At 42.2% G+C, this 27,431-nt stretch overlaps 1 protein-coding gene and 1 pseudogene across 10 annotated transcripts in view; one reads left to right on the top strand and one right to left on the bottom strand.

Moving 5' to 3' along the window:
- KLHL6 (kelch like family member 6) overlaps nt 1-27,431 on the top strand; it is a 217,883-nt gene that overhangs the window by 33,647 nt on the left and 156,805 nt on the right. For 5 of the 10 annotated variants that reach the window (XM_003991872.4, XR_006585214.1, XR_006585215.1 and 2 more), the window contains exon 1: nt 17,267-18,011. The exons of 2 other annotated variants lie outside the window; for them this stretch is intronic. In XM_003991872.4, coding sequence (XP_003991921.1) covers nt 17,719-18,011 — 293 coding nt within the window. In that variant the 5' untranslated portion in view covers nt 17,267-17,718. Of the gene's footprint in view, nt 1-17,256; nt 18,012-27,431 lie in introns of those variants that run through there. 3 more of the 10 variants (XM_045037213.1, XM_045037214.1, XM_045037210.1) reach the window with 2 other exon arrangements.
- On the bottom strand, nt 8,786-10,089 carry LOC109503545 (annotated as a pseudogene).

Below are 27,431 nucleotides of genomic sequence, written 5' to 3' on the forward strand. Positions count from 1 at the left end.
TTCTAATCTCACTTATAATTGATTTAGATATTTAAATGAGAGTTTGGACTTTAGACTTTAGAGTCGATGCTGGGATGAGTTGAGGCTTTGGGGGTTGTTGGGATGGAATGAATGTATTTGGTACCCAATAAGGACATGTTTGGGAGGGGGGCCAGAGGCAGAATGCTATGGACTGAATTGTGTCCCCACAAATTCATATGTTGAAAGCCCTAATCCCCAGTATGGTTCTCACAGAGAGAGTGGCAGAGAGATCTTTCCTGGCACAGCCTTCTGCAGGCTGTATTAGGTAACTTTCCTCTGTTGCTAGAGACGAGAATCAAAGAACTCACAAATTTAGCACAATCGAAACAAAGATGGCAACTCTTAAGCAAACCGAAAGTGATGAATTTTGTTTTCATTTGAATGTTCATTGGACTTAAGCCTACTTGCTGAGAGTTTAATTGTTAAGGAAAATAACTAAACTGCAGAACAAAATAAAATGTTGAAAATATATAAAGATTAGGTCCAAATGGCCCCATAAAATTTAGGGTATCTTATTTTCTCACAGTAGCCTGTATGTTTCATATTCTGTTCAGTTTTCCTCTTCACATGCTGGCCTTATTAGGCTGGGAGCATCTTGAGGGCAAGACTGGGGGCTATTTAGTCACCTCTGTATCTCTTAGTATCCACTTAGTATCCAGCACTGTGGCTGGGCCATGCTTGACATTTAATGCAAATTAATTAAACTTAAACTTCAATTCTGGAAAAGGGCCTGTTTCAACTCCCCATAGCCAGTGTCTTCTCCGACCTGTTGATGACCCAGATCAGAATCCATAGATAAAGGGACAGGCCAGTGAAAGGGGTATACTTTGTCCAATTTAGACATAGAAATGACTTTCCGTTAAGGTGGGTTATTTTGAGAGGGTTAGACATGATTTACATGTCAGTCAGTCAGTCAGTGGCCAAAATGGTTCTCACGTCTGGAGGGAATTTATGTCTCTGCTTTTCTTTACTGAGGTTTTGAAACTTTCGTTACTTAATAATAGTTATCTATTTAGCACTACTGCATGTCAGGTGCAGTGCTGAGGGCTTTACACACTGATCTCTCCTTTAATAACCGCAACAATGCTATGAGATGGTGAAGCCATCTTACAGGTGAAGAATCTGAGGATCTGCAAAGTTAAGCAAATTGTCCAATGCCACACTGGGAAATGCAGTAATGGGGATTAAAATGCACACTAGAGTTTGGACCTTTTCCAGTGGTGTTCTTTGCTGCTCAAGCAGAGCCCCTCACCCCTTAGAATGGGATGATGGATTTCCTGACTCTCTCTCCACACCAGGATCCTTTCTCTAGGCATAAAAACTCAAAATCCCAATTATCCCTCTGAGAAAGTGATGGCTAAATTTTCCAACCCCCAGGTTGAACTGGTTAATACATCTTCCCCTTCTCACATGCCATGCTGGAGGAGGCAGTTTGCAAAGTGGCAGTGTGAGGTTCGGAGTGAGCAAGGACCTTTACTTTGTATGCACCCCGCACCAACATCTGTTGTCATCTCTGTACTTGGAAGGGCTGATATGATGACTAATTATGTTATAGATAGACTGCTGGTTATATAGGGCACATTTAATATTTTCTCTTTTCATTTATATATATCCACAGTGCTGAGCAGCAGCATTGTTAACCCAATACGGGGATCATGTAAAAGTCTTTCCTAAATGGCTTTGGAATGTGTTAAAATATTTCTACATATTTTTATTTAAAATTTTCTTTAAGGTTGATTTATTTTTGAGAGACAGAGAGACAGAGCATGAATAGGGGAGAGGCAGAGAGAGAGGGGACCCAGAACCCGAAGCAGGCTCCAGGCTCCGAGCTGTCAGTACAGAGCCCAACATGGGGCCTGAACTCACAACCCATGAGATCATGACCGGAGCCGAAGTTGGACACTTAACCAACCGAGCCACCCAGGCGCCCCAAAGTTTTAAAGAATCATAAAAGATAAGAGCTACTGGATCATATTTACTGTATCAGGTTTCCAGTATGTTAAGGCTAGAAGAACTTAAGTTAATTCAGAAATCTCTGGATAATGTGGATGATATACCCATAGATATACATGAAAGTTTCCCTTGAAATGGAGATGCAGAAAAAGTAGATTTTATTAATTCAATGTTTTTCTTATTTTTCACCTGTCTAAATGTGTATTGAAATTCTGTAGCTTGAAACTTCAAACAGACTTGATCACATTTCTTTACCCTGGGTGAAGTGTCTTAAGGGTGAGAAGGCCACCTGGCTGTTTCAGAATGACATTGATTGGAAGTCCCCGTTCCCCAACTCCTCTGCCCCAAGCTACGCCTTGTCTTATCATCAGCTTATCAGGTTCACACTTTAATTCTAATGGTATACCCAGAGGTAACCATCTCTGCTGGACTTATTTACTCAAGTTGAAGGTTGTTGTAAGACCGAATCCTTGAGGGAAGCGATGGCATGGGTGTGATGGTGGCATTCCATGCCCTGCCCCAGCAGTATTACTGCTGCCATGCTGCAGCATCCTATGCTTGGAGGGTGAGGAAAAGGGTGTCCTCACAGGCTGATCCTTCAGAGTGATTTTGAGCCTGTTCTTGTCTGCCTCTCAAGCATCATTCTTCTAAGTTGGAGATTTTGTGCTCCCCATACACCCTCCAAACATTTTAAATTTAAAGTATAGAAGAATAGTATGATGAACTCCCATATACTCTTTGCTTTATCTCTCTCTTTCTATAAAATATTTTCTTTTGCTGAACCATTTGAAAGTAAGTGGCAGGTATGATGCTTCACTCTAAAAACCACGTGTATCAGCTGAGTACAAGGACACTGTTCTGCATAGCTATAATGCTATTATCACATGCAAGAAACTTAACCTTGATATAAAATCACTGAGTATAGTTCATGTTTAAATTTTCCTTAGTCCTTAAAACATCCTTTGTAGCTATGTTTTTTGGGCAATGCAATCAAACCTTTAATACCACTTTTGTGCTAAGATGAATTCATACATAATTGGAAATGTCTTAGATTATCTCAAATATCCCAAGACTCAACTTTGATTAATTTTCTATTTCAAACCTAAGTCAATTTTCAATAGTGTTTGATCTAACAATATATTGAAACATGTGACATTTGATGTTAGTACTTTTGGAACTGTGGAATAATGCATGTGCAATATTCTCAATGTGTTAAAACTAGAAAGAAAACTTTTTTTTAGCTGTTTTTGTTGTTCTTGTTGCTTTTTTTTTGTTACCATGTTAACCATTTTTAAGTGTAGAATTTAGTAGTGTTAGATATATTCATACTGTTGTGCACCAATGTCCATAACCCTTCTCATCTTGCAAAACTGAAACTCTGTACCCATTGCAGAGTAATGGCCCCTGTGGGAGCAACACTTCTACTTTCTGTCTCTATGACTTTGACTACTCTAGGTACCTCACATAAGTGGAATCATGCAGCATTTATCTTTTTGTGACTGGCTTATTTCATTTAGCATAGTTTCCTCAAAGTTCATCCATGTTACAGCACATGATAGGGATTTCCTTCATTTTTCAGGCAGCATAATGTTCGATCCTATGTAAATACCACATCTTGTCTTTCCATTCATCTGTCAGTGAACTTGGGTTGCTTCCGCTTTTTGACTATTGTGAATAATGCTGCTGGGATTATGAATGTTGTTTTTCTATTTGAATCCAGGATCCAAACAAGAATTATGCATCCAATATTGTGTTAACAAATTCAATTTCTGCTAGAGATTAGCTGGTGTTGACTTATTGCTAGTCACCAGGGACTCAGACTCTATCCAAATGCACATGGATAGCATAGTATCTTATACGTGATTGAGCTTGATTTAGAAACCTGATGCTAAATACAGTAACTCATAGTGGGTGTTGGTGAGTGTGAGTGCACCTCACTTCTGGTATTAGCCTTTCACCCCTGGCTTTTCTCCATCTGTACATCCTCCCTCCCTCATTCCACCTCAAGGAAAATGGTGAGTGAGGAGTGAGGAGGTAGAAACTGTGTGTGCACGATCCAGAGTCTTCCTCTCCTCTTCCTTTGGTTTCTGGCTATTCTAACATGTTTTGCAATTCTGGGGATAAGATGGTGAGAGTGGGGGGCTGGCTCTGTTTCAGTGTTGCCACAACTGGGTAGATAATCTGTTGACTATACAGTTTGTCTCCCCAGCTTAGCTAGTACACAGGTATTTGGCCCACATCTCCTAACTCTTTGTTTTACTTGTCAGTTGGTTCATCTCCAGTATGAGGGGCAAAATATTTCTTTTTATTGGACTTCTTAAAATGCCTCAGTTATCAGGGGGACACCTGAATACCAAACTCGACCATCTATCTGCATACTGGACCTCCTTCTGTTGTATAAATCTGATTAGGACAACAAGTTACAGTTTGGAAGATGCCTAGATCTCTGTAGACCCATGTAAAAGAAATACGGTATTGCCAAAGAGTTATTAATGTTAAATTAATTTGACTTTCCTCACTCTAGAGACATTCCTGTTGAGGTTACTAATGCCAGTTATGAGAAGTAGAGAACTCCTCTTTGCTACAAGCACAGGGAAAATTTTACTCTTTTTAAAAACTCTGTTTAGAAAAAAAATATTTTTCATTGCTACAAACATGAGAAATGCAGAAAAGTACAAAGAATAAACAAAAGATACAAAAGCTTATCATCCAGAAAGAACCACTTTTCATGTTTTAGTACATCAGTTTTATCTCCAATCCACACTTCTCCTTTGAGCTCCAGACTCTGTATCAAACATCTCACTTGATAGCACATCTTGAATGTCCTAGAGTCCACATTCAGCATGACCAAGAATAAACTCATATTCCTCTCACTCAAACCTGTTCCCCTTAGCACGTTTCCCATATCAGAGTGTTGGTGTCTTCCAGCTGTTCACACTAGAAACCTCAGCCAGTCTGAAAGTTCTTTTTCCTTTACATTCCACATCCAATCCTACGTGAAATTCTGTTGATTTTAATTTTTCTGTAGGCCTCAGATTCTTTACTTGTTTCTATTCTCAGCACTACTCCCCCATCCATGCTGCCATCATAGGCCACGTGGATTATGATCGATTCCACACTGGTTCTTTTCTCTTCTAGCTGCCTCATGCTGGCCCCTCGTAATTTGTTCTCCATACAGAGACAAATATTTTCAAAGTGCAAATCTGATGATATCTTCCATACCCACCCTCACTTGTTTCCCCAGTCCCTCAGCAGTAAAGACTTCTGACCCTGGCATATAATGCCCCACATGACCTGGCCCTATTACCTCTCTAGCCCCACCCCACACCATTCTCTGCCCAGCTTGTTTTACTTCAGCTACATGGCCTTTTTTAAGTTCCTTATACTTGCTGTAGTCCCTCATACCACTGGGCTTTGCCCACACTGTAGTCCCTGCTGAGACAGATCTTTATGTAGGTACTGCACGGTCGTCCATCACAGCTCAGTCACCAGAGAAGCCTTCACTGACCTCCCTAACCAGGTCAAACTGTCCCTGATAAAGGTTCTCCACCAAGCACATCTCCATCACAGCATTTAGAATGTGCAATGTCTGTGTGTGTGTGTGTGTGTGTTTTGTTTGTTATTTAAGCTTTTATTTACATTCCAGTTAGCTGGGGCACCTGGGTGGCTCAGTCGGTTGAACATCTAACTCTGGATTTCAGCTTAGTTCATGATCTCATGGTTCATGGGATCAAGCCCCGTGTGGGGCTCTATGCTGAAAGTGTGGAGCTTGCTTGGGATTCTCTCTTTCCCTCTCTCTGCCCCTTCTCTGCTCACGCTGTCTCTTTCTCTCAAAATAAACTAAAAAAATAAATTCCAGTTAGTTAACGTACAGTGTAATATTAGTCTCAGAAGTGCAATATAGTGATTCCACACTCCATACGTGTGTTTGTTTCTTAATGTAGGTCCTCCCTCACTAGACTGGGAGCTCCTTGAGGGTGGGAAATGTGACAATATTTGCTCACTATGGTATCCTGAACACCTAGAACATACTCATTAAACATTTGAGGAATAAGCAAATGCCTTTCCTTCTGGTCTTCTATATACACTCATATTTGCAAAAATGGAAACATAGTCTATCTACTGTTTTTCCCCCTGCTTAGCAATAAGTGAACATTTGAGGACTATTCTTTGACAAAACCCACTCCTTGGAATTTTTGCTGTTTCCAGTTTATTCTGTGATTCTTCATTTGGAAAGTCTACTTTAGAGTTGGATATGGATAAAGGATCTGAAATAGTACTGGCCACAGCTATGACATCTGATCCTCTTTCAAGGCCCATCTCTGCACCTGGAGACATCTCTGGTCTGTGGAGAAAGATAGGACAGTCGTTAATGTGTGGGATCAGAGAGATGAACTTTACAGCACTGCTCTGCTTCTGTTCCACTGAAGTCCTTTTGGATGTCAGGAACAGTTTCAATAAAGTTACTTCAAGAAAAGTACGATCTAGGCAGAAATCTCTCTAAAACCCAAGAGCAGAGCCCTAACTAGGGCTGGAGGGTGGTTTCAGGATCAGCGTGGCCTCAAGGCTTCAGCAACAGGAGCCTATGACTTTCTACCTAGTTTCAGAGTGACCTGTCTCAGCTTCTCTCTTCATGTTGGCTTCAGTCTTCTCTTCGTACCTTCCAGGTCTTTCTGCTCTCTCTGCTTACTTACCTTCTGCATCTCTTCTGCTTTTCAGAAGTTGGCTTGAAAATGGCTTTAGTTTGGTTCTGACTCTATCATCTGGTATTTCTTTATGCTTCCTTTTACCTCCTATTTATTCTCTCAAATGGCAAACTCTATGTTTCTTATTTCAAATTAGAGAGAGTGTCTCTAATTGTCCTGTTGGATTTTTTTGAGCCAGCTCTTTGTGTCCCTAAACTAATCTCTATATACATTCTCTATGTATACCTTTGGATGGGTGCACCCACTCTAGTCCAAATAGCAAAGGGGAGTAGCAGAGTCACGTAGTACCCTAAATGGCTTCCTGGGCAACATCGGTCTGGGCTAGGAATTTTCTATTAAATTATGGCCTGGCCAAATCAGATGCTATAACTTGACTTCCCTAATACAGCCAGTGTAACTTGGGACAAAGTGCCCAACTTCAGTTTGGAGTCTTGGTTTCCTCAGGTTTAAAAAGGAGAAAATAATCTATTTTATCAAGGCATCAGGATAAAAGGAAATAGGATAACACAAAGCATACAGAGCATTTAGTCCAGTAACATCTTAACAAACGATGCTTTCTATAGTAATAGTGTCATCTATAGTGTATTAATATACAGTTGACCCTTGAACAACACAGGTTTGAACTGCGTGGGTGCACTTATATGCAGATTTTTTACAGTACAGTGCTGTAAATGTATTTTCTCTCTATGATTTTCTTTATAACCTTTCCTTTTTTCTAGCTTGCCTTATTGTAAGAATATAGTGTGTAATACATACGTATTATAATACATATAATATGAAAAATGTGTTAATTAACTATGTTATTTTTGTTTTTACTTTATTTATTTATTTTGAGAGAGGGAGAGGGAAACAGAGAGAGAGAGAATGAGAGCATGAGCAGGGGAGGGGCAGAGAGAGGGAGAGAATTCCAAGCAGCTCCGCATTGGGAGCACAGAGTCCAATGCTGGGCTCAGACCCACAAACCATGAGATCATGACCTGACCCACAACCAAGAGTCCAGACGCTTAACCGACCGAGCCACCCATGCACTCCTCAATGATTTATATTATTGGTAAGGCTTTTGGTCAACAGTAGGCTACTTAGTTAAGTTTTTGGTGGTAGTCAAAGTTATATGTAGATTTTCAACTGCACAGAGTTTGGTGTTCTTGATCCCCGTGTTGTTTAAGGGTCAACTGTATTTGTACTTAACATATATTAATATATTACATATATTAATATAATTGAAATAATATATTTTAAAATTGCCTCTGATTAGACTGGGTTACTTCTGGGAAGAATTTCCCAATGGATAAATTCTTCTAAGAATTGTTGTGACTCTGGGTAGAACAACATTTCTGATGCACAGGGTGGAGTATTGGGAATGTTTATTTCCCTGGGGAGATGGTGGTCTATGGGCCTCTCTACATTGACTATATGGAAATTAGCCAAGATAACATGGGGACAATAGATAGCCTGTAGGTTTTAACAAAGGTCATTGTACTGAAAGAGTTTTTGGTCTGAAGCCAGAAGCCAGATTTAGACTGAAATACACATACTTTCTTTTATATAGAAAGGTTTAAAAAATGTTTTTTTACATTTATTTATTAAAAAAAATTTTTTTTAATGTTTATTTATTTTTGAGACAGAGAGAGACACAGCACGAACAGGGGAGGGTCAGAGAGAGAGGGAGACACCGAATCTGAAACAGGCTCCAGACTCTGAGCTGTCAGCACAGAGCCCGACACGGGGCTCGAACTCAGGGACCGTGAGATCATGACCTGAGCCGAAGTCGGACATGTAACTGACTGAGCCACCCAGGCACCCCTTACATTTATTTATTTTTGATAGACAGAGAGAGACAGAGCACAAGTGGGGGAGGGACAGAGAGAGAGGGAGACACAGAATCCGAAGCAGGCTCCAGGCTCCCAGCTGTCAGCATAGAGCCCGACACGGGGCTCGCACTCACAAACCGTGAGATCGTGACCTGAGCCGAAGTCAGATGCTTAACCAACTGAGCCACCCAGGCGCCCCTATATAGAAAGTTTTGAATAATAATAACTAATGCTTACATAGGGCTTCATATATGTCAGACATTGTTTTAAAACAATCACATATATTCATTCATTTCCCCTTTTTCACAACACCTGGAGGTGGACACTATTGCTACCACCAATGTACAGATAAAGATATTGAGACATTGACCTGTTCTTAAAATCCTTTCAATAAACTGACCTTACTTTAACCTTATGCCTATCTCTAGTTCTTTGTCTTCTGGGTACCACGTTTGGTATTGCTATTCCTTCAGGGCTGGAGTCTTGCCTCACTCCTCCAGCTTATTTCCAGGGCTAATATTCTTCCATAAACTTCAAACCTGAGGGCTGCTGCCAGAGCCCTTAATACCCCCCACCGCCTTTTTTAAAACAGTCCAGAGTTTTATTTATTTATTTATTTATACACCTTATTACGCCATGAATTCATAAGGAATGGGTCCTAGAAGTTCAGGTTCCTTTGTGTTGATTTTTACAAAGTATGCTTCTCTGGTTGGAGCAGGCTGGCATTTTGGCTTGTTGGGGCTCCGGGAAGGTTGTACTAAGATGTGCTACAGAGGCATATTGATTATTCTGAATTGAAGTTACTTAAGAAACAGCCAGTGTGAGAGGAACACTCTAACCTTCTTTTGTCTCCAGAAAGCAGGAAATAAATCTATCATGTGGAAGGTAACTTCCCTGTACCCAGAGGTATAGAGACATCCGTACAGTCAGAGATTGGAAATTGAGGGCCAAGAAGGCTATGTAAGCAAACTCTGTTTAGATTCTCCACTAATTAATAACCAAACCTAAGTTTGCCTTATCAATTCATCAGAAATTTATTTCTTTGTCTAAAAAGTATAAAAGCTACCTGCCTTGGTTACTTCTTATATCTGTGGGATCTCCATACATATGAATTAAATCTGTTTTTCCCCCCTGTTTATCTGTCTTGTGCCAATTTAATTATTACACAAGCCAAAAGAACCAAACAGGCTAGGGATAAAATTTTCCTCCTCCCCGACAAGTTGAACCCAAGTACTTTTCTTTTTGGTTTTCTTCTTTCTCCGATCATACCCCTTCACACATTTCAGGAAGCTATCTTGGCTCTTAGAATGCTTAATTTGCTCAATGTATACATTAATTCTCTTGGCAAGAATCTTGCCCTTAACTTGTTTGCTTATATCAATGCCAGAAGTATGCTGGGTAATATTGTAGACTCCTGCAGTTTTACCATGGGAACATTTGTGGGGCATTCCTTTTTGAGCAGTGCTATTCCCTTAATGTCTACGACATTGCCCTTCTTCTATATTCAGATGTATGTGGCCAAAGGAACAAGTCCATGTTTTCTAAAAAGCTTGGAGAACACATAGTGGGTGCCTCTTTCCTTTTGTGTTAGTCATTTTGGTGAATTATTGGAATATGGTGGTTTGGGGAAAGAAAGAAAGAAAGAAAAGAAAGAAAAGAAAGAAAGAAAGAAAGAACCTCTTAATATCTTGAGCAAATTTGGCCAAGAGGCAAACTGGGACAAAAAACCATAATGGGGCAATGAGTGAGAGGTACATGAAGATAAATCGTTCAAAAATAAGTGTCTTTTGGGAAATTCTCTTTTTGAGAAAACTGGAATTGCCATGAGGGCAGGTGTAGAAGCTAGAAGGTACCAAGTTGGGCTGTAGATGTTTCCATAGTGAGTGCTTGGAGGTGAGGCCCACATCGGAGTCTGTGGAGGAAGGGTGGTATGGTGGTTAGTGTGTGGGTCAGACAGAAGAACATCCTGATATTGCTCTGTTTCTGTCTAAGCAAGCCCATTTGGTTGTAAGGAGCAGAGAGGCTCAATCAAGCTACCTTGAAAAAGGGGGATTTAGGGATATAGAAATTCAGAATTTCTCTGAAATTTGATAATTAGAGTCTTAACTGGAGCTGGAGAGTGGTCCAGATTCAAGGTCACCTCAGGACCTTGAATAGTCTAAAGGGGAAGGTGGTATATGTTTAATAACTGGATTTTAAACAAACAAACAAACAAACAAACAAACAAACAAACAAAAAGCCTCTGGTTTATAACACTTGCCAATTTCTATGATGTAAATACTCCCATTGTGGCCAATTTCAACCAACATAGTATCACTTAACCTGAAGTTGGGAATAAATAGACACAGCTGTCTCTAGTTAGTTAAAGTCTATTCCAGCACACCAAATGTTAACTTTAGTTTTTTTCCTGAACTTTCCAAGTTTTCAAGAAGGTGATTTATTATTGTTTTATTATCAGAAAAAAGTAACAAAAAATATTAAAAAATAAATATAAATATTTGGGATGTGGGCTGGCATATTAAGGACAAACTTCTCCAATTTTGCCATTTGTTGAGGGTCAGTCTTCACTTTTGCTGTTGGCCCCTGGGACCACCTTAGGGCTTGCAGCAGGTTTGGTTGGACTCACAGCTGCCTTCAAGAAGTCACTTCCAAATTTTGACTCCCTATTTTGTGGACATTGTTGCAGAAAGAGGTTACTCAGAACCACCTGGTGGGGTCTCAGGAACCCCTGGCCTTCCTTAAGTTCAGGTCTGCAAAGGACATTCCAGAGTGATGCTCAGGGACCTGGCAAGGTGGCTCTGAATAGAGTTTGGGAAAACTATAACCAATATATGGCAAGTCTTTCATTGTGTTGACTAAAACATACAAATTTAGACTATGGAAAGTGTTTGCTGTATGTGGCATTTGTAACAGAAAATGAAGCCTTGACACAGATCTTTTGAAAATAATCACCTCCAGATTTAAATTATGAAACAGTTGGTTCTGGGCTTGGCCCTGTACTCAGATTTTGGTTTCTGGGCTCCCCACTTAGATCAGCCTTATGTTCCTTCTCATGCAACCTTCCAACTTCCCGTTTCTGACTCCTGCAGCCCCCCAGCTCATTATTCTCTTATGAAAGCATTTATCCTTTGTTACTATTATGCTGGGACCAGGTTGTCAAGAGGAGTTGGCTTGAGGGGCCCAGGGCTAGGCCTCTGATGGTCAGGGGCTAGGGGCCTTGGGCAGCCTTGAATCAGGCAGGGAGGAGAGAGACCAAGCCATAGCGTCTGCAGGTTGGGAGTGGCAGAGACTGGGGTGCACCACCCATAGGCTGGGGATGCACAAGTGAACCTGACCTGAAGTAGAGGCTGTAGGTTCTCTGTCCTCTGGAACCAGAAGGAGATCACAGAACAGAAGGTAAGGCTACTCTTATTTGAGGCATAGGTGGACGTTCCAGTCACCTCCCACTTACAAGCACAAACATACAAAGTCTTGATTGTGCTCCTTGAGCCTGAGGTGGATAAAGCACTGGCTCAGGAGCTGCAAGTCCTGAATTCTTGCCCCATTTCAGCTAATTACTAGCTGACGTTGCCTGAGTCACATAATCATCTGGGTTTATTTCATGATCTGTTGTTTGAAGCAGTTGTAGACCAGCCGGGGATGACGCTAAGGATTTGAGAATTCTTCACATTGGACCCCAAGTGGCCTGCCTGTAACTCTTCTGTTGGGTCTTTCTTGATTCCCTGGAGTCATCCTCTACTTTCTTCCACCTGATGGCCTTCCAAATCCTGTATCAGAGCCCTTCTTTTTCCCTTTGTTAAATACCTACAGAGCCTCTGACAGATTCACATATAACAATGGTTCTCAAGGAATAGACCTGGGACCAGGACCAGCAGCAGCAGCACCACTTGTGGCTTGTTAGAAATGCAAATTCTCAGACACCACCCTTGATCCACCAAATTAGAAAGTCTGGGGTTGGGGCCCAGGTAATGCTGATGCATGCTCCAGTTTCACATTGCTGCCAGAGGGCATGGCTCACTGGCTTGCTCTCTTACTATTGTACCCCATTCTCCAACCCCAACCCCCTCACACACCTTGTCTTCTAGTTCTACCTAATGGTTTGTAGTTCTCCAAATACTCCTTGTTCTTTTATACCTCTGAGTGTGTTCATTCTTCCTTTCCCCTCCCCTTTTTCTCTCCTCACAAATTCTTCTTGTCCTCCTGGGTCAGCGCACACATTACCTCAGCCATGCAGGAACTCCTCTTAAGAGAGCCACTGGCTACCAAGGCAGAGCTCTTGTTCCAGTTTTTGATTATTCTTTCATCCAACCATGAAATCTGTCTATCCGCCCCATATTACTTGACTGAATCATATGTAACTGGGCTTGTGCCAGACTCTGGGATGTAGTACGACTTGACTTGTGTGCTCATAGCTTACTGGGGGAGACAGACCGTGAGCCAGACTAATGACAATACAGTGCTTTAGTGCATCTGCAGAAGCATGAACACACACGCAAGGCTTGCAATAAATGTAGGTATGTTGGGGAAGCTTTAGGAAGACAAGAGAGACATTTATCTTGAAGGATAAATAGGCATTTTGCAGGCAGCAAGGAAAGTATGAAGTCCAGGTCTCCCTTGGTAGCATTTAGACCCTGAAGCAAATATTTCTTTGTTCACTCTGCTGCTATCCTGGAGAAATCAAGTGAAAACGAACTCATGTTAAATGTGTATGTGTGTATATATTTCAGTTTTTTCTTCTGACAGGAAATATGAGGTCTCTGAATCAGAGAAAAGATCATTTATTACTCACAGATCATCTTCTTACCAATTCCCTGCATCCCTATCTCTTTAGATAATGTGCAGTGGGGTTGCACCACAGGAGACGAACACTGAAACTGGAAGACTCAGCTTATATAGATAGCACAGGTGGCGTGTGAGGCCATTTCCTCCTCCTCCTCCTCCTCCTCCTGAGAGAGAAACCTTTATTCTGGAATGTAAACAAATCCTCTCTGGGGAGGGGGCGAGCAGTCTCTACTTTTCCTTTTCTACGTTGGAATATATATAAGTGAGTGGCTTCAGATACTACACTTGATCTTAGCCAAAAGGCCCGAGAAGTGATAAGCAAATGGCTTCAGGAGGAAATAAGTCCCTAAAGCTCCCAGGGGCAATACACCATCTCTAACTTCTGAGGCATGTTTTTTATTGAATCTTCCTTCAGCCTGGTATACCAGTGCTCTTTGCTCAGAAAAGGAAAGAAGGGGTCTTCCCCTTCTCTGGGATACAACAGCAGAAGCAGTGGGTTGTTGGCAGTGGTGATGTTCAAGGAAGTGTGGCCCTGAAAATATGGCAGGCAGAGGCCCAGAGCACTGCAGGCGTAGCTTGTGATGCTTTGGTGCCATTGCAGTTGTGACTATTTCCTAAAAAGGTAAACACGGTCTCAACTGACTTTGTGAAGTCTTTCTGTCAGTGATGAGTTAGGTGCTTGAGCGTTGATTGAGGTGCAGCAGCAGACAGCAGGAGATAGAGCTGACTGGACATTGGTGGGGTTGGTGGAGAGAGACTCTCAGGTCAGGGGACTGGAAGGTGGGGTCCTCTAACTTTGATCAAAGTCACAGTTACACTGAAGTGTTTCTGGGAAAGCCTCTGTTGGAGATTATGATTCTACTGGGTCATTGGGGAACAGTGGAAGGTGAAAACGTTGGGCTTTAGAATCAGCCAGACCTGAGTTCAAATCTCAGCTCTGTCATTCAGTAGCTATGTGTCTTAATTTGTCTTCACCACAAAGTAGATATTAGGCAAGGACCGGCTACAGGTAGTTTATTTGAGAAGCACAGTGACAGGGTGGGGAAGTGAGAGGATGAATGGGTTACTACTATGAGCAACTAGAGCTCAGTGCTCTGAGAGTCTTATGATAGACAGGGTAGAATGCACTTCAGTAGTGTCCCATGAAGAGACAAGGAAGCTAGCGTTTTTATCTACCAACCTCTGGCTTTCAGTTGCAGGTCAGTCTGGGGGGCACCTCTGGTGAGCCCACATGCTCTTGTAGCTGGAAAACTCTCTCAGGCAGAGTGATGCTATTGGTGTGCTTCTGGGAACTTTCTGTGGGTGACCTCCAGGATGTACTGAGGGGCTATGGACAAGATTCTAATTATGTGATCTTACCTGTCTCCATGTCTCCAAAATGGAGTTCATAAAACTTAACTACACTGGATTGGTGGGAAGATTAAGCGCAACAGAGTTCATAAAATGCCTCTCATAGTTCTTGAAGCATAGTCGATACTCTATAAATGAGAGCTTTAGTAGCATTAAGTTAACATGACAGAACAGTGGCTTTTCCTTTGTAGCTGACTTAACACTTGTTTCTATCACGATAAGTTGTGTTAGAGAAGAAAGTTGACTGGGGTCAGAAGGGGCAATCTGTGGTTTTAGGAATAGAGATTTCCATTGAGTGAAGCTACCCATTTGTATGGAGACAGAATCTATTCCTTATAAGCATTATAAAGCCAACTAACTAGCCTAATAAGATATAATTAGATTGTTTTCCCAGTATTAAAGCTTTTGCCAGTGGCTTGTACATTTTGTGGCTATAAAGAATATCTATAAAGAATATTTGTCAGTTAATGCTAAATCTCAGAGCATATCCAGGTTGACATGGATGCCAAACTGGTTGTGTTTTTTTACGTTTGCACTAAATCTAATTGTAGGTATTACCACACCTATAGTACAAGTCTTTGAATACATCCCTACTAGGAAAATGTGGGGTTGGGGAAAAGGTAACAGTTATCTGCTTATGTCAAGGGAATGGGGTGGGTGGACTTGGAAGGTATGTGAAAAATAATAAGGGAGCTTGGTGAACAGGATCCATCATGAATGGAGAATTGAATTTTATTCTTATTTCGTTTTATTTGAGGGGGAGTTGGAATGGAGCTGAATATGGCCAGTGTTGTTCATACTTTGAGAGGTTCTGGGGGACAAGATGCCGTGAGAGAGATTGGGTCATGTGTTGTCCTCAGCTCTACCAGAGGTGGCGGTTGGAGTCATTTGGGTGAAAGTGCTGAGTTCCTCCTAGTTGAGGCCTGCAGGAAGAGTCAAGGTGTGTTCGTCCCTGTGATGGCCACAGGAGGTCAACTATGTACCAGCCCCTCCCTCTCCTCTGTGCTAACAGACCCTGATTTTGTTTGGCTATCAGGTATCTACTCCTTGATCTTGGGGAAAGTGGACTGGAGCCAGCAGATGAATCATGTTTGGTGCAAGCCAATCATGTTATTCCATTCCTATTTCCTAGAGTTTGATCTCTGGTAGTCTAGTGACCCAGGAGAAGCCTAATGGGGATTTTAGGAAATATTTTCTTTGTGGTAAAAAGAAAGAGATGAAGAAGAGGACTTCCCTTCTTCCTGCTTTTGGACTGGTTAGTATTGTGGCAGCTATTATGTGATCATAAGGGGACATCTCCGTCACACTGAGAATGTGACAGAGTGGGAAAATGGAAAAATTCTGTGTCATTGATGACATCACTGAGCTTCTGGATTAACCTGAGACTGCGTACATTTGCCTACTTATAGTGTGAGACTTCTATTGTTTAAACCACTTAAAATTTTTTTCTAATGCTTATTTATTTTTGAGAGAGAGACACAGAGAGCAGGGGAGGTACAGAGAGAGAGGGAGACGAAGGGTCTGAAGTGGGCTCTGCGCTGACAGCAGAGGGCCTGATGTGGGGCTCGAACTCACAAGCTGTGAGATCATGACCTGAGTTGAAGTTGACCCTTAACCAACTGAGCCACCCAGGCACCCCTGTTTAAACCACTTTTGATGGACTATTCTGTTGTTGAAGCCAAAGCATCTTGATTGACAGAGCTCTGGATAAAGCACAAGTCTGGTGGGAGGGGAGATATGAAAGACCCTGACCTTAGGAATAAGTATCTATGGAAGAGAGGAAGAGCTGAGGCAGAACTGGGACCCGTGGAGGAGGCTCAGTCACCACTGACCAGGGCAGAGAATGGATTGGGACTCCCTGTTGATCACGAGGACAGCCAGTGTTCCCCACTGCTAGAAAGTACAGTCAGACCAGAACACTAGTGTTGTCTGTACATGAAAGCAGGAGCCAGACAGCAGAGGCCACTTTGATTAGGTATTGTGGACTGGTGCAACCATGGCAAGCAAGCCCTACCATTCCTTCTGTGGGAGATGCGGGGGTCAGGACTAACATGATATTACAGCTCTGGGTAACCTGATGGTGGTGGAGGAAACAGGGGCTTTGAAGCCAAACAGATCTGGGTCCTGCCACTCACTTGGGCAGAACTTCAGTTTCCTTCTCTGTAAAATGAGGACAATCGTATCTGCCCCACTGGGTTCTTATAAAGGTTAGAATACATTAGAGTGAATTAACTTCTCTAGTCTATAATATAGTGGGAGTTTATTAAAAGATGATTATTATCACTTAATAGAGACCTGCAGAGGTAATGAAGATGCTTCATGGTGTACCACTAGATGCATGGCCAATAGATGCTGAGTGAGATTAGGCCAATTTGAGACTTGCTAGGGTAATCTGGTGTTGACCTACTCTGATAAGTCTTCTAAGAGAGAAGACCCTGGGGATGGAGTTTCTGGAGATCATTTGTTCTCTGTCCACACAGACATATCTGAAACAATAGACTTTCTTGGTAAGGGGGAACATTAATATTTGCAATGACATTGTTTTCCCCTGAGCAGGGAGGAAGACAAAGACAGAACATGTGCAATGCTGATATAAACAAGAATGCCAGCGATAAGTGGGTTTTCCAAAATTCCCAAGGGACTGCGTGGGGGCTTATCATGGGGTCCCACACTCCTGAGAAGAGGGAGGGGGAAGAATGTAGAATGTTCCCCGCACATCCTATCATTGACAACTTGCATTATAAAAGCACCAGAGGTATGAATGTAATAACCAGAATCAGAAGCTTCCTGCTCACGGATATGAGGGGGAGATGGACCAAAATAGCCTCACAGCACTAATAGCAGACTCTGGGAAGCCACCCCTTCTCCTCTGGAGCCCCTTTATACACACCTCTTCTAAGTAATTTCCAACCTTTTGTTGACTCACAAAAAGAAGAAGAATAGAAGTTACTGGCGTTTGTAGTAACAGGATGAGAAAGTACGAGACTTCCTGTTGTGTGTGTGACAGCTGGTGATAAGTGGAGGGCTCTGCACAGGAAATCCGCTCAACTTCTGCAATGTGACCTGCCTGAAACTTGGGCGCTCCTTCAGTCTGGATGTTGATGGCAGGACAGGGGGGCGCCTGGACCATGGGCGATGTGGTAGAGAAGAGTTTGGAAGGGCCGCTGGCACCTTCTACGGATGAGGCCTCCCAGAAAAGAGGAGACCTGGTAGAAATCTTAAATGGGGATAAGGTAAAATTCGATGACACGGGACTCTCCTTAATTCTGCAGAATGGCCTGGACACCCTCCGCGTGGAAAATGCTCTGACAGATGTCATCTTGTGTGTGGACATTCAGGAATTCTCCTGCCACCGCGTGGTGCTTGCCGCGGCCAGCAACTATTTCAGGTCAGCATGCCTAGGATTGCAGTCAGACTGGGTGCAGGTTGTAAGGAAAATCGATATTGATGTGATAACCCAATCTAACTAGTTGACTGTTGTTGCATGTACGTTTTGTGTATCTATTTAGGTTCATGTGTCTATTCCAGATACAAGAAAGGAAGCTGTTAAGCCTTAGATTTTAGATTTGTTTAAGGCATATTAAAAGAGAGATTGGTGTCATTTGGAAGCAATGTTTATATTTATGGTGAATCTTCTGTATATGTATCATTGTTTCAGAGGATGGAAAATTACTGAAGTCATGGGGATTTTTTTCCCCCTTGGTCTGACTAGTGTGTTGGAAACATGATGTTGTCTTTGTTCACCAATGTTGTGGCCCCTCTTTTGGAGTTATCAAATGACTTGCTGAAAATTAGGGGCATCTGGTTGTGCAGAGGGTGGATTGGAAAAGAACGTAGTAACAAAGGTGCTTTAGCAAGGAGAGGCTCCCAAATATAACACACTCTGAGACCTGGGTTCCATCCCTCTCTTCCCTTCCTGACAGTGAGACTTGAGGCAAGTCACTTCATGCTCTGAGTTTCTGTTTTGTTATCTGTACATTGGGGATAATGGTGATTACCTCTCCGGATTGTTGTGATAATTAAATATGGGATGGAAAGGGTCTTACACAGTGCCTAGGGTATAGTGGATACTCAGTATGTCTTTGTTGAAAATCTTCACCTCATTCTGTTTGGTTCAGCTTAGAACCATTTATTGTTTACCACGAGCAAATGCCTGGGATAGGAATGTGGGAAAATCAGGAACACAGTGAGTAGGGCTGGATCCAGAGATCTCCAGACCAATGTAGACATGGTGGGAAACAGTCCCAAAGAGAAATGGGGATGAAGAAGGTATCTAGGGAACTTGAAAAAGAAATACATTTAGAATTTCTTTTTTTTAAGCTAATTTATTTATTTATTAATATTCATTTGTTGTTGAGAGAGAGAGACAGAGTACAAGTGGGGGAGAGACAGAAAGAGAGAGGGACACAGAATCCAAAGGCTCCAGGCTCCAAGCTGTCAGCACAGAACCCGACATGGGGCTTGAACCCACGAACTGAGAGATCATGAACCTGAGCCAAAGTTGGTTGCTCAACCGACTGAGCCACCCAGGCGCCTCTACAATTCCTTTTAATGAGATTCTTCTTAACTCTTGGTTCTGAGGAAAGTAAAAACTATTTATCTATGTAAACATCATGAAAAGTATTTTATCTTTTTACTTTTTCTGAGATGCTTAGAGGGAAATTTTTACTTGGAATTCAAAGAGCAGTGTCAATGGATTGTTGTGGGATTGATTAGGTCCCCTATGTAAACAAGGCAAGGGGACACCTGGGTTTGTGGGAAGTAGCGCCAGCCATGTGCCAGACAGACATAGTATCTGATTTTGTTTTTGCAGCACTGCGGTGAGGTGGCTGATGTCCCCTTTCACAGATGAGGAAATGGAAATCCAACATTACAAATGTAATCGTTGCTGGAGTAGGGATTGGGCACGTTCTAGAAATCCTTGTTTTTACTGCAATAAAAATTGCCACTAAATTTGGGGCTCCATTCCAGAGGAAGTATATAACAGGTAACATGTAGGTACAGCCATAAAGTTGGGATGACAAAGATAAACATTTCTCACCCCACTGGTATTGGTTGTATCTTTCACATTGATCAACAACCACTTTCAGAAGTGAATGAAAGTCAACTTAGCTCAATGTACTTAGTACCCATTTTTAGATTTATTGATTCTCTTTTGAATCACTGGAAAATGGCAGTCATACAAATGTACGCCTGATTAGCAATTTAGTTAGTGGCTCAGCCTGCCTATGGAACAGGACCGCTGGCTGTGTGCTCTCAAGCACATCATTGATTCCTCTAGTCCTTGGGTTTCTCATTCTAAATGGAAGATGTTTAGGCCCAGGTCCTTCCCACCCTGCTGATGTAGGATACTTAGGGAAAGTGTGTACCAGCCCTCAAAGGTGGTGGTGGCCATGAGATGCTGGAGGCACCCACACAGTGTGCATGTGTGCCTATGGTTGAAGACTCTCTTCCAAAACTGCCTGGTCACGTAGGGAAATTCCTTCTTTTCTTCAGAGCAGCAACTTTTGATTCTTATCTTGGTATTTCCAGGATGACTTTCCTTCTATAATGAACACAGTCTTGGAGACAGAATTCTTTTTTCTGGTATTGCTATTAACTGCTATTAATAATAACTTCTGTTGTTGAGCACTTAGTGAGAGCAAAGCTCTGTGCCACCTGTGTCCCATACACCATCCCACGGCAGCCCTGCGGGGTAGGGAATTTTATGCCCATTTACAGATGAGGAATGAAAGCCCGGAGTGTCTCCGTGAATAAAGTGACCGAGTGGGATTTGGATTTCGGACTGACATGAAGTCTGACATTGCCTCACCACCCGTTTTGCTTAGTTTCTAAGGTTTTGAAAGGGCTAGGGAGCCAAGTTCCTCTTATGCTCACACTTAGGAAGGGTAGAGAGCCTACTCTGTCTGAGAGGCTTCTGACACAGCCCTCTTTGCTTTGGAGGGCCTGGAAGCTGGCTATTAAATTTTGTACACTTTTTCTTTATTCATTGAGAACATAAATATTTTCCATGGAGTGACTGAACCACAGTTTATTTAACCAGTCCCCTGTTGACAGACATTTGGATCGTTTCTAATCTTTTTTTTATTATTTTTTTAACGTTTATTTTATTTTTGAGACAGAGAGAGACAGAGCATGAATGGGGGAGGGGCAGAGAGAGAGGGAGACACAGAATCGGAAGCAGGCTCCAGGCTCTGAGCCGTCAGCCCAGAGCCCGACGCGGGGCTCGAACTCACAGACGGCAAGATTGTGACCTGAGCTGAAGTCGGACGCTAAATCGACTGAGCCATCCAGGCGCCCCTCGTTTCTAATCTTTTGCCATACAACAATGTTGTAATGAATAACCTTATACATATGTCATTTTTATATGTGTGCAGGAATACCTGGGAGTGCATTTCTAGAAGAGGGTTTGCTGAGTTAAGGAGAAATGCATCTGCAGTTTAAGTGGATATATATGCCAGATCCGCCTTTATAGGGGTTCAGTCATTTTGAACTCCTGACAGCTTGCCAAAAGAGGACGGCTTCCAACTTCGGGATTTTTCCCAGTATGACAGATGAGAAACAGTATCTCAGTTTTGTTTTAATTTGCATTTCTCTCATTTTGAATAAGCTCAAACGTCTTTTTGTATGTTTAAGGATTGTCTGTAGTTCTTTTCTGTGAACTGTCTCTTCACGGCCTTTCAAATTTTCACGTATATATATATTAAATGTTTATTTATTTATTTTGAGGGAGAGACAGCAAGAGACAGGGAGTGCATGTGTGAGCAGGTGACAGGTAGAGACAGGCGGAGAGAGAGAATCCCAAGCAGGCTCCATGCTCAGCACAGAGTCTGATGTGGGGCTTGAACTCATGAACCGTGAGATCATGTCCTAAGCTGAAATCAAGAAGTCTGTTGCTTAACCGAATGAACCACCCACATACGCCAAATTTTCCGATATATATTTTTTAAAATTAAAATTTATTTATTTATTTATTTATTTATTTATTTATTTATTTATTTATTTTTTCAACGTTTTTATTTATTTTTGGGACAGAGAGAGACAGAGCATGAACGGGGGGAGGGGCAGAGAGAGAGGGAGACACAGAATTGGAAACAGGCTCCAGGCTCCGAGCCATCAGCCCAGAGCCCGACGCGGGGCTCGAACTCACGGACCGCGAGATCGTGACCTGGCTGAAGTCGGACGCCCAACCGACTGTGCCACCCAGGCGCCCCTAAAATTTATTTTTATCAAAGTACTGCATGCAGATAGTTAACGAAGAGTCAAATAGTATTTAAAGACTTATAATGAAAAAACAAAATTTCTTTTCACCTCTTCTACCATTCAGGATTGTTCACCAAAAGTCACCATTTTTTGTGTTTAGCTGTTTCTTCTGGTATTATATTTATATTTCTTCAAAATATGCTTATGCTACTGTTTCTTGATTTCTCAACGTTAGACATCATTTACTGATTTCCTAGTATGTCTGATAAGGACTTAGCACTTACTCCTAGCTCCCTTATCATACACTGACCTTTACTACAATCTCTCAGTATAATATTTTCACATTTTTTCTGGATAAGTTTGTATTAAGAATTTGCATGATGTTCATGAAAACATTTTTCTTGTTGAACCAAGTTGTGTGAAATGATTACATTTTGTTTCATGTAAAGCTTTTTGTCTTTCCTGAAGTTAATAATTCATTGTTTTTTCCATTTGCTTAGTTGTGGGACTATCTTTTGCTCACATCTTCTCACCATGATCTTTCATGTGGTCTAGTGCATCAAAGAATCTACCAGTTCCATTTTCCCCCAGAATCTTCCTCACCGACATCATTTTACACATGTTCTCTGGACCTGCTGCCCAGCTATTGTCTACCTGCATATATAACCATGGTGGCTATAAACAGGGACTATATTAGTAACTCAGACAATGTAGTTCCCTTTGGGGGCCTATTTAGAAGTCTTGAGTGGAATGAGGAAGTTGGGAAAATACATAGAGTTGAGGCTGAGAAAAACGCAAGGGAGAATAAAGCTGAAAAAGTAGCTCGTGACATACATTAAATGTCAACAGCCAAATGTCAAGGTGTCTGAATATTATCCTAGCAGGAAAATCAAGGAAAGCATAATTTAATATTCATAGTAATTGTTTTTTAAAATGTTATAAAACTAGTAGTGTGTTTTAAAAGACCACTAAGGGGCGCCTGGGTGGCTCAGTCGGTTGAGCGTCCGACTTCGGCTCAGGTCATGATCTCGCAGTGTTTGAGTTCGAGCCCTGCGTCGGGCTCTGTGCTGGCAGCTCAGAGCCTGGAGCCTGCTTCCGATTCTGTGTCTCCCTCTCTCTCTGACCCTCCTCCGTTCATGCTCTGTCTCTCTCTGTCTCAAAAATAAATAAAAACATTAAAAAAATTAAAAAAAAAATAAAAGACCACTAAGAAAGCTGCCATTTGTGTTATGCCTTTGGACATGTCCCCAAATCAAAGTCTTTGGAACTGGTTGTGCATCCTACATGCTGAACGCACCTCCCATAGGATCTCTACCTAAACCAGTGGTTCTCGCCATTTTGGGGGGGCAGGGAACAAATCATTGCAGATATGGCACACTCCATAGGTGAGGCTGACCCCTGAGGGCAATTGTGTTGTGATTTCAGGGGTGGCTGAGGGAAGGAGTGGTGATGTAGGGAGGGATCATCAGGCTCCTCATAGTCCTACCAGATGACTGGCCTTCCCACATGAATAAAAGAGCTTCCAGGCTGAGGCTGAGTCGATAGCAAGCTCCTTTGTTGTTGCTGCTGCCCCAAATCTGCCTGGACCTTGGCTCCTGCTTGTACCTCAGTACCTTGGTCTTTGGGTCTGGTTCCCTGAGTCCATGATGAGGGGATTTTGACCACTGGCTACAAAAATCAAGCACAGGTCAGGAATGGGAATGGCATTCTGGGCCCAATCTATTAATATTATTATTATATATTAACTAATTACTGTATGGCAGCAAGTAGGATGAGAGGCTACCCTTTTTTTTTTAATATTTTTTTATTTTTGGGGCGCCTGGGTGGCTTGGTCGGTTAAGCGTCCGACTTCGGCTCAGGTCACAATCTCACACTCCGTGAGTTCGAGCCCCGCGTCGGGCTCTGTGCTGACCGCTCAGAGCCTGGAGCCTGTTTCAGATTCTGTGTCTCCCTCTCTCTCTGACCCTCCCCCGTTCATGCTCTGTCTCTCTCTGTCTCAAAAATAAATAAACGTTAAAAAAAAAATTAAAAAAAAAATTTTTTTATTTTTAAGAGAGAGACAGAGCATGAGCGGGGGAGGGTCAGAGAGAGAGGGAGACACAGAATCCAAAGCAGGCTCCAGGCTCCGAGCCTTCAGCACAGAGCCCGACGCGGGGCTTGAACTCATGAACTGTGAGCTCGTGACCTGAGCCGAAGTCAGACGCTCAACCGACTAAGGCACCCAGGCGCCCTGAGAGGCTACTCTTAAACCATGTGTAGAGGTTATAATCCTTTGCTTTTTCTGCATAATGGTGTAAGGGGTCTACAAGGGAGCAGACAAGCACAGGTGAGAGAGTAAGTGCTAAGGAAAACAAGAATGAGTTAGGGCCATCTGGGTCTGGATTAGAAATCTTGCTAATGGTGAAAGCATTGAGTATTGCTGTTGCCACAGTGGGTATGCCTGATCAAGTGAACTGGTGACTGTACTTCGAGCATTGGGTCCTGCATTTTATGCTTTTAGTCTTGTTCATTTAGTAGAATCAATGTGGTGGTTAATATTTAAGTACTATAGACCAGGACACCTGGGTGGCTCAGTCAGTTGAGCATTCGACTTTGGCTCAAGTCATGATCTCTCGGTTTGTGGGGTCAAGCCCTGCGTCGGGCTCTCTGCTGTCAGCTCAGAGCCGGGAGCCTGCTTTGGATTCTGTGTCTCCCCCTCTCTCTGCCGCTCCCCTGCTCGCACTCTGACTCCCTCTGTCTCTCAAAAATAAGTAAGCATTAAAAAAATATTTAAGTACTATATATCTATAATTTCTTATCAGCAATTCTAAAATCCCCCAAGCGCTGATAAATGAGAAGGTTTTTAGAACTTATTTGGCAGACGAATTTGTGACTTGAGCTGCACATGTCTGATGGAGACATCTGTCCTGAACTGAGAAGAGGCTACTTGGAGTCTGTTTATTCCATTATGCATATATTCATTGCTGGAGTACTAGTGCTCTGGATATAGGAATGCTGGCGCTGCTATATAATATACAAGATATGGTAATATTCAAACAATTCTGAATGTCAGAGCACATCTGACTGCAAGATTTTGGGGACAGGGGATTATGGGACTTTTCTGGTAAAGTTTGTTTTCGTTTAGGTGTTATTATTCTAGTTTCATATGAATATTTTACATACTTGTAAAATTAGTTTAGATACAGTTTTGCATCTTGCTTTGCATCTTGTTTCATTATAATCTTTCCCCTATAGTTTTCATAACTCTTATTTATTTATTTAGCTACCATTTTTAATAGATGCATAATATGAAAGTCATTCTCTCATTGTGAATATAGGTTACTTCTAATATTTTTGTTTTTATAAATGATGTGGTGATAAACATATTTGAAATAAGTATTTCTGCAGTTTGGGATCTGGAAAGGACAATATTTTTTGAGCACTGCATGCCAGGAACTTTGCTGGATTTCCACAATATCAACAATTAGGTAACAACTAGTGGATAGCATTGTCTCCATTTCACCCTGCAAGGAACTCACTTTGATAGCAAGAATGGTTTCCCCATTGGGATTCAAACTGAGAGCAGACCTTTCTATCAGGCAGAAATGTGGCTGTTGGGACATTAACTGTGCAAGACTATTAACTTTCCCTCTCTACCATTCACTAGTATAGTCTATGTAAGCTGTAGGTGAGGAGAAAGTGTAAAAGTTATTGCCTCCATGTGCACGTACACACACACACAGGCAGAACACTATGGGAACATTTCAAGCTAATTTGCATCTGGGGGCTGAGCTGACAGATCCCCGTAGCATTGAAGACTCAGCATGCCTTAGGGCACCAGTCTGGGTCAAAGGATTAAATAAGAAATAAGGAAGTAGGTCAGGATGTGAGGTGAAGAGACAGTATGCTTTGAAAGCATAGGGCCTCAAGAACCTGTAGGACATCAATTGGGGCAGGAACCAGTATCTGCTTGGTATAATGGAAAGAACACCATCTTAGAACCTTGTCACTGGCATTTGAGTCTATACCCTGCCACTTACTGGCTGTGTAAATCTTGGACAAATTGCTTGGCCTCTCTGAGGTTCAGTGCTGTTATACAACACAGTGAAGCTACTGATTTGTGTCTATCCATCCCAGTAAAGTTTGTGAAATACATGTAATAAAATAGATCATTTATGAATTTTTTTGCCTAAACATTTTATGCATGATAACAAGTCAGATTTCTTCATTCTAAGGAAGAACAATCAACTGGCTTTTTTGAAGATTTATGTAGGTAACTCACGGAATCCCTCAGAAGGCCAAACTCCGAAAACAGACAGGAGCCAGGGAGGCCAGGTCGTGGCCAGGACCACAGCTTAAAGCCACCCAGAACCCATCTGGGGAGAATTCCCCCACTGTTGCAGGATCCTGGAGGCCAAGGCTAGCACAGCTCTGGCCACTGGCACTGTCTCCCTTGCAATTCCTGGAAACTGGAGGCTGCTGCTTCCACCAGAATTGGTTCTCCTCTGTCTCTGCTTCTTTGTGTTACCAGCTCCCAGTTCCTAGCCTGGGGTAAGTTTATCCAATTGGTCAAAGCTGAGTTACGCATGTTAATGCAATAGCTGTGACAGAAGTTGGGAAAGTGTGCCTTGGGCCTTTGCAGCTTCTGGATCAGGAAGTGCTTCTGCCACACACCACATCTCATTTAGAGGGAGAATTTGCCATACCTTGGGAGGGTTTCAGATGCTGGGCAACCAAAAGCTGACAAGGATCCATTATATGCAGCTACTATGTGCCTGTCCTGCATTAGGTGCAGAGTAAGGGTTAAGGTATCATGAAAAATATACAGGTATTAGAGAATTCCATGATTCCTGTCTCATAGGCATCAGAGATAATGATCCTGAGATCTTACAGGCAAGAGGACAATTATTTTGCACTTTTACTTCTCTTCTCCCTTCAGACTTTGAGTGGCTCTGGTATACATGTGAGACTGTGTGGCATGTAAGCATCATCCATCATGCATGGTCTAGAAACTGGCCGGGATTGTGAGCTATTGGGAGGGTCCTTGACACCATTGCAATGGCTGACATTCAGCAGACACCTACTACATATTTGATATCCATAAAAACTTGACATTCCTCCTGAAGGTTCAGTCACTGATAGGCAGCATCCTGGTCAGAGCAGGAAGTCCTCACAGAGTTGGGAGGCTATTGCATAACTTTAAAAAAGGGAAGGATGATAAAGCGTGGTCATTATAGGAAAGATTTGAAGGATCAGTTAAAAATCCAGAATGCTTCAGAATGTTGTGGATTCAGCAGGTTACTCACATGACCATCTGGACACAAATGTGCTATGCCTACATAGAGACTCCTGCAGACCATTTTTTGTTGTTGTTGTTTTAGGATTGGAAGGTACTCGGCAGGAATTACTGCCTCAAGGCAGAAGTGCATGTAGGTCCTTTGAATTTTTAATAAAATATCATCTCTGTCATCTCCACCCCTGGTGTCTAGGCCATGTGGGTCTTCTTTCACTCAAGAATAGAAAGTCCATTCTTCTCCTGTTTTGAATAATGCTCCATGGAGCTCTCAACTAAAACACAACACAAATACTCATCATTGACATCTTAAGTTCTGAACTTTACCCCTAT

This window comes from Felis catus, chromosome C2 (genome assembly GCF_018350175.1).
Source record: "Felis catus isolate Fca126 chromosome C2, F.catus_Fca126_mat1.0, whole genome shotgun sequence".
Lineage (NCBI taxonomy): Eukaryota > Metazoa > Chordata > Mammalia > Carnivora > Felidae > Felis > Felis catus.